Here is a 12141-nt window from a genome sequence, read left to right as displayed (position 1 = left end):
ACCTATATTCCAGACAATTCAAAACCACTTGAGAAGGTTATACGGAACATTACAGAGATACATCAAGAAATCGAAGATTTAACAAAAGTAAATGTTTGGGAGAAAGTAGGTCATGGAATGGGAAAGGTTGGAAGTTGGTTTGCCAACCTTGGTAAAAGTGTTGTTTGGTACATTTTGAAACCTGTCTTAATAATATTAATTTGCATAATCACATTGTTGGGTTTAGTGAGACTGTACAAATGGTATAGGTCAAACCGGTTACAAAGGTCTATGAGAGAGCAAGAAAGGAGATTAGCTGCTTTACAAGATCAACAGTATAAAAGTTTAAGAGCTCTCGAGACGATAAAAAGAGGGAACCTTGTAACTAGTTCTGTGTAAAGTGACATTCAAATTGAGGTGTTAGTGATGACCCCTAGAGGTCATCAAAGGGGGGAACTGAGAAAGCGCAATTTGAATGAAACATATGTCCGTACCATATTTACAAGCCTATCGCATAAAGTTAGAAGTTGTAACGTGAAATAGCTCTTGTAGCGTAAAGTTAGCCGATGTAACTTAGTAATAAGAAATGTATTCGTATGTATTCTAGAATGTGCATTAGAATTAGAAAGGCCCGTATACATAGGTTGGGCTAATAATATAGAAAGGTGAAAATGCTTAAGAACAGTAGAACGTGCTAAACAGAATTCATATACGTATGTAATTATTAAAAACGGAGAAAGCGGTGCAATGTAAAGTGAAGAAATGTGCAGACTATATAGCACTGTGTAGGAACGAGAGTATAACATTGTATTTTATGTAACAAGGACTCGATTATAATGAATAAGTTACTAATTCGATTATATATATGTGTGTTAAAAGTCATACTTTGTAGAAGAGTTTGTAGGAATTTTAGAATAGTGTGATCATATGTGATTTTAACCTAACGGACCAAGGGTTCGCAAGAGTGTAGTCCACTACATATAATTTAGTGGCCTCTCAGGAGGAGGGGGATAGCTTTGATCTGTACGTGCGAGCCAAGAGTCAAAGGTCTTGTTAAATTAAAGTGACAATGCTGGACGAAGTTTATGGCTTAAGTGAGATAAGGGACGCTTGGAATTTGGGGTCTTGTTTAGAAGTGACTGTTCACAGGACCAAAAGAGGTTACAATCACATCTGTAATGAATAGAGCTCTGTTGAGGTGATAGACTTTGCTCTGAAAGTGTCAACTGGAATGTCATGAGGTTACCAGCACGATGACGAAGATGGCGCCTAAAAAGCAAGGTCAACTTAACAGACGACGCGAAGAGATGAAGCTATGGAAAAACCCAGAAGCGAGATCACGTGAAATGTGTACGTGGTGGGCGTCTCAAAGGGGCGTTCCACCCATACTGTGATTTTGTATTTAGGGACAGCACCCCGGGGAGAAAGAGTCAGAGCAGAGCGAGAGCAGATGGCCTGAGAGAGAGCAGAAGAGAGCAGTAGGCCGAGGACCCTTAGAGAGCGGATGGGTAGGCAGAAAGGGTACTGCTTCTCGACATAGGTTTCCATCAGAGATTGAGAGAGTTTGAACTTCTTTGGAAGTCAAACTGCTGACACCTTTTTAGGTAAGGGACTTGCTAGTAGGGATGTCATCTAGCATAGAGTAGGGACAGATTTAACTTGTTTATTCTTTTATGTAAATGACGCATCATATTCAATTTGTGTCTATGCTATTCAATTTGTTGATTCTAGAATTGGTGTTAATCGTTTTCTTTTGTAGACTGAGATTCTTTAGGGAATTTATGTTCCTTTTAGTTCCTGTGTACTTGTTGAATCTTATCTTGAGAGGATTGTATTTACAAATGACTTTGGTTTTATATTAAACTTTTTAAACTTTACCAGTCGTAAGTGGTTCTTCAGAGTTGCGTCAGTTTATGGGGTTGATTTAACTTATGTGGGTTTGCCTTTTACTCAATGACAGTCAATAATCGATCCAAAATTGTATGAATGAGATAGGTATCTAGGTAATCAGAAAAGATATCAAAATCTCATTCCCCGCATCTGAATATCGTGGATATAAATATATTCCTGCAAAAATATTGTAGCCAAAATATCGACTATCAAATATTGTCATGGTGTGAGCTTGTATGGATAAGCATATATTTAGTATTCCTAACTACACATCTACGTTCCTTGAAGATATATTTGTCGCCAACATGCGAAACCTAAACTCCCCTATATTTGCTTATCTCGAGACATTTTGGTAGTCAGTACTTTTTCAAATGCAATTTTGCAGCACGATTTTACCCACACTATCTGGTGGCCCACCTCCCTTATCAAGGTACTGAATCCTGGATGTGAAGTGAAATGAATAGTAGGCGAGTTACTGGACTATCAAAAGTACTAAACCCCACAAATTAGTTACCTAAGCAAACTCAATTGCACATAAAAAGCTGTTGTCACAAATGTATGTACACATTTTATTTGTTTGTTATGTTGTTTTGCAGATTGCTAGTACTGCAGCCTGATCTAACACTGGGCCTCTTCCGGATAGACTGACAAATCCCACAGCACCTGGAAGCGTCACTTTCTGCTGCTTCCTTTAAATCACTTAATGAAGTCTCTGTAGCTCATGTAGCCATTCACTCACTCATTCACTCACTGTATTCAAGGCTGGACCAGGAACCCAAAGCAGCCCTGGCAATTTAGTTGGACCAGCTCCCGAAGGGGGAGGGTAAGGTTGCGTGATTGGGCACTGCTGCTTTTGCTACAGCGGCTGATATTGCAGCCCCGGCCCCCACTAACAAAACCACCCCCCTCAATGAAAATACGGCCCGCACCCTTCCAGCCTCCCGGGGAAACGCCTGAGGCCAACTACGGCCAGTCCAGTCCTGACTGTATGAATCACTTCCCTTCCTTGATGTTTAAATTAAGCGATTGATTTGCTTCCGGGGCATCTCATCTTCCTCACTGGTTAAACCGGTTCTCATCCTGCTGTCCATGCTTGGTTTACATAAGAAATGCTGGCAAAATGTTCTCTCTGTAAGTCTCACAGTTCGGAATTCTCTGATGTATTCTGTTTCTCTCTCTATTTCCAGGCACTGCACTGATGTCCTTTGCTGCATAATCTTTGTAGTGGTCATTCTTGGTTACATTGCACTAGGGATTGTGGGTAAGTAATTATAAATGCACTTAGTTTTGAGAATTTGCTAAAGTAATTACACAAGGTCTCATTTCATTACTTTTCTAATGCAATCGAAATGAGCCTTAAGAATATGCGCATGTAATAGAACTGTACGTCTGATGAACACATTATTAGGATGCCAATATGGTTTATTGTCTTTATTATATCTTTTCTGTTAATGTGAATTGAAAAGCACTACACTTATTATTCAATTGATGTCACTGTCTCATCAGGGCAAAAACTCGCTAAGACCTAATAGATTTTCCCACCAGTTTCTAAAGCACATTTTACAATTGATAAGATTAATCATATAAGCGTGGGTTTTGGTAATTGATGCTGCATTCTTGGCCTGATCCAAGTTCTATCTCCCAATTATAGTCAGATCTCAAAGACACTGGTGCAAGGTACACTGACAAAACATCGACACCCAAAACCTCCCCATATAACAATTGTGAATCTTAAATATCGATGTTAAAAATATCGACATCCTACATATATATAATGGTAAGTACGAAAATATTGTTAAAAAAATAACGACGTCATAAATATAGATGTCAAAAGATCATTTTTAATATATATATCTATACTACTATTATAAAGGAAGAACTTTGAACCTTTGAGGCGGGTAAACTCGGGAACCACAGCGCCAATCCACACACCTGATACATCGTTGTAATCGGACATAGGCTATATAAACGTAATAAATATACGTTATTTAAAAAATTTACCGGAAAAAAAAAGTAGTCCCTTGGAAGAAGCGCCGGCCGCGACGTGCGTGCCCGACGTGAGGAGCGGCGTCCAGGAGCGCGAGGAGGACCGGCGGACATGGCGTAGGGAGGAGCGGTGAGGAGCGGCGGACAGGCGGTGAGGAGCGGCGGATAAGCGGGAAGGAGCGGTGAGCGGTGGATGAGGTAGGTTAATTATTTATTTAGGAGCGGTGAGCGGCGGAAAAATGAAGCAAAAATGAAAATCGTGAGCAAGAGGAAGCAAACGGAGCATTACAAAAGTGAGCCAAACGGTGCATTACAGGAGGAAAAAGTTACGTGTGCAGGTTACAAAAGCGTACAAAGTAAACATAGAGGTATTGGAGGAAAAAGTGACGTGTGCAGGTAGCAAGAGGAAGCAAACGGAGCATTAAATAAGTGAGCCAAACGGTGCATTACAGGAGGAAAATGTTACGTGTGCAGGTTACAAAAGCGTACAAAGTAAACATAGAGGTATAATACTGCAATATATGGAGGAAGGCTCCTGGGGACCCACGGACTTCGTCGGGGCGGGCGGGGGCCCTGAAGCCTAATTGCTCCTGGACAACGTCGGGACGAGCTGCTAGTATTATAATATATTAGCATAATACATTATGACATATTAAATATAATTAATGTAAAAAAATAGATATAATATACATTTTAACAAATATAACAAATAAACTTGACTTAAAAAAGTTAAACACACATATATGATAATTATTATATATAGTTATTGTAAAACAATTAATAAACTATTCATTTTTATTTATTTTATAATTTTAAAATTATATATATTTTTTACAAAAAAAAAAAAAAAAATATATATATATATATATATATATATATATATATATATATATATATACCAATCACACAAAATATATGTTAAAAAGCATTCTATTATTAATTAAAACATTAACGTTAAAAAAATATTTAAACTTACATTTCCCCTCTCCAGTCAATGCAACAGCAAGGAAAGTGTTGGATAGTGGAGGGGTAAAAGTTACTATTCCCACTCCAGTGAGTGTAACAGTCGGCTAGTTGGCTAGTAGAGGGATACAATGTACTAATCCCACTCAAGTCAGTGTAACAGTAGTGAAAGTGTTGGATAGCGAAGGGGCAAAAAATTCTATTCCCACTCCAGTAAGTGCAAGAGAAGGGAAGTGTTGGCTAGCGGAGGGGTAAAAAATACTAATCCCACCCCAAGAAGTGCAACAGTAGGGAAAGTGTTGGATAGTGGAGAGATAAAATTACTATTTCCACTCCAATGAGTGCAACAGTAGGGAACGTGTTGGATAGCGGATCGGTAAAAATTACTATTCCCACTCCAGTGAGTGTAAAAGTAGGGCCCCCAAAGTCCATCCCCGCCAGCCTTTTCATTGCAGGTGAGCCGCCATGGAAAGGCTGGTGGGGATCCAGCATCATAATCACACAGGCGGTGACTGCTAGGCACCGCTGGTGTGCTGAGGGCCTCCGCCGCCCCGGATGCTCTCCGAGTTGGCAGTCGGAGTTCCCGATTCTTGCTGGCAGAGTTCCCGACCGTCACACTCATAATATGGCGGACGGGAAATGGCCACAAGATCACGGTGAACCCGCCATCGGCCGCCTGACGGTGGTGGGTTCACCACGATCGTAATCAGCCCCTATATTTTTGCAAACAATATTAATGGCTTCTATATTTTTAAAAACAACATTTCTTACTTTCAAATCGATATTCTTGAGCACGATATTCTTGCTGTCAATATTTCTGACTCACAATATTTAGGACTCGATATTTCTATAGTTCGACACTTCCAACTCAATATTTTGTCTGCACACCCTGTGCTAAACAGGGGTTTGAGTCTCTGACCGAACGATCCAATGAGGCACTTTCCCCTAAAGTGTAGATATTACACTTTAAGTTTCTTCTGGGACTCTTTCTCAGCTGGTCTGTTTTCCAGGCTCCAAATTACAGAGGAGGCAGTCAGGATTCTCACTCCTTCCTTGAAGTTATTTACCCTCCTATTAATGGGGTGGAAAGGACATTGTATCCTATTGAAAAATGTTACTCTTGTACTTTTGCTTCATGGGATTGTCAGTGTCTTGCACTTTTTCCCTGGTATTCCAGTTCAAGGGAGGACATTGTGATATTCTGCTAGTCTTTCCACATCGGTCCCTGCATTTCAGCAGTGAGAAAGTACAGGGGGACTTCTTCTTGGTCCTTCTCGTAAGACACAGTGGTGACACAATAGTGGTGTAAAGAGTTTCTGCCAGTATCTCCATCGCCATATTTTGGCAAAGTAGCCAATGGGAAAAGTCTCTCGTACAGACCACCTTAGAAACTCAGGCCCATATTTATGAAGCCTTTGCATTGATCTTGCGACGCAAGGACAATGCAAAGGCTTCAGTAATATTCACAAAGCCGCACAAGGCCTGATTTGTGAGGCATTGCATGGCTTTGTAATGAAATGTTGCTGCTTCTTGCTGCTTGAGCTGCTTTATATTACATTTCAACGGTGGCGTTCCATAATTTGAGCATGGGCATTCCCATGCATCCACTCATGGATTTTGGCACATTCTCATTTACAAAGACTTGTACACCTCATGGAACTGCTTCAAAATGCACACCTTTCCAAGTGAGGTGTAACAAGGAGAAATTGCCGTAGACAGTGGTCCCAGTAGCTCGGGTTATAGGGATTAAGAGGTGGGCTAGACTAGGGTGCACATTTACTAAACCTTTACACAACACAGTGTAGCAAGCAAAGTTGCTGTGCTGTGTTGCGTGAAAGGGCATGAATGCTCCATAATTACAAATATGATAAAACATTCCTTAAAGACATTTTCTGTTGCTTTGTGAGCTGCAGAATGCAGCAAACGTGGAAAGAGTAAATAACAAGGAGAAATAAACATATATGATTTCATTGCCTCAACAGCGTTTATTATTAGCTTGTAACTATTTAACAAGGAGGTTCATAAGCTAGTACAAGGCAAACAGGTATGAAAACTGTGGCAGCATCAGAACCATAGCCATAAATCATAAATGATCCTATGAATTAAAGTAGCAGTCTGACAAGTGTGCAATTTATGGGTTGTGTGCCAAATTAGTGGTCCCTGATTGATTTGCCAGATTTGCTAGGGAAACCTTTTCGCATGCACTCCTAAATTAACAACTTGCTTTTTCAGATGTTTAGAGGAGTCTGCAACAATACTTGAGGTCAACATTTGGGTCTTGGAGAGATTTGGCTGATGACTATCTAACTAACTGCTGCCATTAATTAACCTTGAATAGAGACTGCCATTTTGGTCTGAAAGTCAAAATAGAGAAATATAATGACGAATTCATTCCCTTTATTTAAAACAAAAATGGTCTTAAACATAATGCAAAAATGTGTAATGCATAGATAATCAGTTATATTGGTCCCCCCAGATGCACCTCCCTTCGTCTGCTGAAAAGTCTCATGAGTACTCCTAGATGTAATAGCATAAGCACAAACCTTTTGAGGAGGGCTTCAATGAGAGACCGCTAAAGAACCATGCTAGCACTCAAAGGAAACTTGCATGTGAAACCCCTGCTACTAGGGACCGGCAGGAGTCTGAGTCCCTGCAAGCTGAAAATGATCAACATCTGCATACTGCAAGGGATAATGCTGAATGATCTAAAGGTTGCTTAGAACAACTGTCTCCTAAAACTCCAAGGTCAGGACAGATTGATTTTTTTCCAGAGGAACAAACTATTACAAAGGAGAAGTCTCTTTTTCTGCACAGTAATAGAAACCTATGTGAACTTACAATTCCTACGTTTGTAATCAAAATAAACACTGTGGAGCATCACACTTAGACCAGGCCCAGAATACAACAGCAATTACCATGCTTGTAGTGAATGATGCCGTCAAATGCTTCTCATCAACACCTTGGATAAGTGCCTGGGTACTGAAGCCCTAGTTCCTACTTGTTTTAGATGTTTTTATATAATAGAGAACAACTGTGGAAGTGCAAATAATGTAACTTCATTCTGATCCTAATGACCTTAAAGATCCCCTAACCTTAATACAAACCTCTCTGCTCTTCTGTCTGGGAGCTAGCACAAAAAAGGGGTTTTGCTGTAGGTTTATACAGAGATGATAACCAGCTTTATCTTACTTTCACCAGGCATCTCACAACATGCCTGAAATCTATCCAAGGTAGGATGTCCCGGTTCCTACTTCTCACTTCCACATTTTAGCTCCCCATCCTGAACTGAATGTCTTCCCTGACACATGATAAGATATCACCAGTGCAGGTCTCATATGTTAATTGGTAGGGCTGCTACCTGGGTAAGAAACGTATCGAAAACATAATGAAAGGGGTTCAAATGCATCTACACTACCTAAGAAAAAAAGTACATATATCAATCCGGCTTCTACTCAGTGGTGGATGTTGTGGTTGTAGCCAGATTTGACCACAGTGGTCATCTGTCACGCATACCTCAATGTGTTCTGGCCCCTGCTGTAATTTCGTTTTGTGGACCCACATTTTGCAACCATGCTGCTAGACACAGCGGTTTCTGGCTGTCTGGGATGCATCAAATCTGGACAGAATCCACTGCCCTAGATAGGATGAGTATGATATGCTTGTCTGATAACCTATGCTCACACTTGGGTAGCTTGACACAGAGCAGTCAGGCTTATCCTCAGGGTCAAAGTGTAAAGTATTGGCACAACACCACCCTCGCAACACACTGAGTTCACTACAAAAAGACTCCACACTGTATGTATAAAACACTGGTCTTTGGGTTGCACATGCATTAAAATCAAAATGACATATACATTGGATATATTCTTTACAGTTATATGCAATTGTTGAACTCTCCCATTAGCAGCAGAACGGCATGAACATATATGTACTAGTCATAGGTTTTCACTTGCCCCATTATCCCCTCAGCCTTTTAAGCAAAACAAAGCCATGTGCATGCTTCTCTGAGGTGTTCACGATCCAAGCTATCCCTCCAATATCAAAAGTGACAGGAACATATGTGCAGACTGTTCAGAGGTATTCCAATTTTCTGGTAACACACTCGCATAAAACATGACATGCCCAATATCGCATACCCCGTACAGTTGCAATGGTCATGAAATCGCAGGTTTTGACAACTCCTCATGACCCAGCCCCTCAGCCACTCAAACTACACCAGTCAATGATACATGTTGCACTTTGATTAGATTGTCAGGACCACGTAAAGTGGAAGACAATAGTTACTTGGTTTCATCCCTCCAGATTAGGCCTTCAAACACCCAACAGCACCTTAACGAGTGTGGGATCACTATCCCCTCGCTTAGACAAAAGACTGTGACACCACAAGCTGGCGCACTTCCAAATGGGAGCAATGTCTCCCCTGAGACAGAGGTGAGAGCTGCAGCGTGTGGCTCACTGGTTAGAGGAGGCAGACCTGGAAGCAAGAGGTCAGCCCGGGACCAGGGTTCAATTCCCGGCTCGGCGGGGTCTTGAGTCCTAAAATGTCCATGGACTCGACAATTCTCGCTCCGGTGCCTACTCGATTCATCGGTTCACACTCTGCGACTCTGGGCAATAGCTTGCTTAATCTCCACAACGGCCCCTCGCAGCGGGATGCCTGGCTTTCACCTTGCGGATACCCTGCCGGGGTATCTCACAGGGGAATACCAGGATGGGTTCCCTAAGCAAGCGCCTTGATGCCTTCGGGTGATACGTGCGCTATATAAATCGCAATACATTTACATTTACTCCAGGCTGCCAGACATGGGTGCACACAAGGCAAAACGAGACCCCTTGGGTCCAGTCACTATTTTCAAAACAACAGAGTACTTCGTGGTGTGGGTCAGGGGAGAGGGAAACAGTGACCTCGGATGGAGGTCACAATGTTAGCCACTTTTGTCCTCCCATTCTGGAGGTCGGAAACAGCTCTGGTCTCACAGACCTGACAAATGTCCCTCAACACCCCTTGGACATCACATGCTATGGAGTTAGAGCTAGCACAGGTTTTGGGTTGCAAGCATGGGTCCCTTGGACTTGGTGAACTCTCCCGCTCTCCTCGAACTCCTTACGTTCCGGCACCCCAGGTGTTCAACTGATCTTTCCAACCACACTCCTCTGCACAGTGGGATTACAATGTACGTCAAGATGGTCCTTGTCCTCACTTCCACCCATTTCTGCTGCACCCTGCGTGGTCCTTATGATCTTTTTGGAAAAGGAGAGATCCTTCCTGTCCCTGGGATCTTGTGGACAGGTGGCCAGCCAGCTGGCCCTTGGCGAGTGCTTAGGGACCCAGGCCATGACAGTTGGCAACTAGTTGCAGGCTAGCAAAATACAGGCAAAATCTACCAAGTAATAGTCCTGTTCCTGGAATATGTCAAGCCCCAGGCCTCTACAAATCTGCAGATAATCCAGTTGCAGTCCCTCCTGCCCCAATGGTTCCTTTTGTCAATGTCCCAGCTTCGAACCAGCGTAGTATGGTTCCAATCCCAAAAGCAGCTCTAACTCCTCAGGGCAGAGCCCCAGTAGTTATACCCACAATGTCCTTTGAAGATGAGATACGTTAAAAAGGTCACCTTTGAAATGCACAGGCCCTCTCTAAATGTTATCCTGTCTCCCTATCCTGGGAGGCTTGATGTATCTGTAGTGGGGCCAGGATCCTGCCCTTTGGAATGCAGGTCCCAATTCCACCCCCTCGAATCTGTCCCAGGAAGGCCCTCAAAGTTAGAGGTCTGCAGTTTTACTTGAGCCCGTAGTTTATTGCCTTCTATCAGGAATGCACAGATGTAGCTGTCCCCTAGCACCCACATGTGGACTGGAGACATGCTGATAGGCACACAGAGCCACAAGCACAGCAATGCCCACTTACCAAAGTGACATTTCCACGTTAGTAACGTTGAATCCAGTTGCACAACTGGTTAGGATTTGCCATTACTAACTCATCGATATCAAACACTAAATTGCTACTCTTCTGCACATAGGAAATACTGCTCAGTAGCCTTTACAATGGCCCCCATGTTAATCAATGCAAGAACCAGACCTCACTGCACTGAACACACCATCCGGTGCCATTCACTACCAATGCATGTAGTGCATCTGTGCCCAAGCCCTGACTCTTCCCAACACTGCACCCTGCCACCAGGGAGAACGCTGATGTAACAAGAGACATGCAGAACCTTGGCAAGAGCTTTTAAAATGCCAAGCCGAGTAACAGGGCAAGCATGTGGCACATTTGAAGAGCTACCTCTGTAGGTGGCACAACCAGTCCCTCAGGCCCACGGAAGAGCATTTATGTTACATGCTCTAGGTATATGTCTTAGCCCTAGACAAGGGACTTACAGCTATCTCAAACCAGCCAATCATGTATACACCAATCACAGGTATGTATATGAATAGCACAGCGCTTTGGCACTGAATGGCAGTGTCAAATGTGCTCAAAGTCCTAAGGCTAGCACATAGATCAGTGGAAAACTAGGGGGGGACAAAAGCAAAAAGTTGAGGGAAAGAACCCTAAAAAGGACCATTTTCAACACATGCAATGTCAAGGAAGCATTTCTTCATGCACATGGATGTGTGGTGCATTGCGATAGGGAACCACCTTTGCCCCTGCGCCGTATTATGATGTAAGCACAAGGGCAAGCAGGCACTCAGATGGTGCACTGACAGCACTAGCTAGGAAGTGGTGCACAGTTAATGGGCGAGGGTTACAGTAGAGTCTCTAGACCCCATGTAACCCATGCAAGTGGCTGCCTTCATTGGTTGCCTGCCCACTACTTCTAAATCAGGCCATTCCACTGGTAATAAAAAAGTATCATCAGTTAGATATTCCCACCCTGTCTTTCACTGCTGAAATGTCCTCAGTGCATGTATGAGTTTGTGTCTTTACTGGAAACAACCCTTATTTTAATGATATTTGTCATGTAGTCACGATCAGCGCTGCCCACATTTTGTCAGATGTCAAATGGTCCACGGTATACATGAATTACCAACATGAGTGGCTTTTGGCATGGACGAGCTGAGCCTATGCCCAGGGCGCCAGCATTTAGAAGGGCGTACTGACCTTTCTACCGGAAGATGGTGCATGCAGCAGTCTCCGTTGCATGACTCTAGTGATTCTACCTAAACTAATTGTAATCTTTTTTCTTTTAACATGGTACAGGCGCCTCTTGTTAACGTTCACAATTGCCCTTGCATCTCCCTCTCAGCCACAGCCATCCCTCAAGTTAATGCCCCATCACTACCAACTTGTCACCAGTGTGAGTGAAGTAAGATGTGGGTAATGAGGGT

The 12141-nt window shown here is 42.7% G+C and overlaps 1 protein-coding gene across 7 annotated transcripts in view; it reads left to right on the top strand.

Moving 5' to 3' along the window:
• The window catches only part of SLC44A5 (solute carrier family 44 member 5), a 776473-nt gene that overhangs the window by 440364 nt on the left and 323968 nt on the right, over window positions 1-12141 (top strand). For all 7 annotated transcript variants that reach the window (XM_086953881.1, XM_086953880.1, XM_086953875.1 and 4 more), the window contains exon 3: window positions 3057-3130. In XM_086953881.1, coding sequence (XP_086810007.1) covers window positions 3057-3130 — 74 coding nt within the window. The remainder of the gene's footprint in view (window positions 1-3056; window positions 3131-12141) is intronic.

This window comes from Lissotriton vulgaris, chromosome 1_1 (assembly GCF_964263255.1).
Source record: "Lissotriton vulgaris chromosome 1_1, aLisVul1.2, whole genome shotgun sequence".
In the NCBI taxonomy this organism is placed as follows: domain Eukaryota; kingdom Metazoa; phylum Chordata; class Amphibia; order Caudata; family Salamandridae; genus Lissotriton; species Lissotriton vulgaris.
The sequence above is the reverse complement of the archived record's forward strand: the minus strand, read 5'-3'. Positions and strand labels throughout refer to the sequence as shown.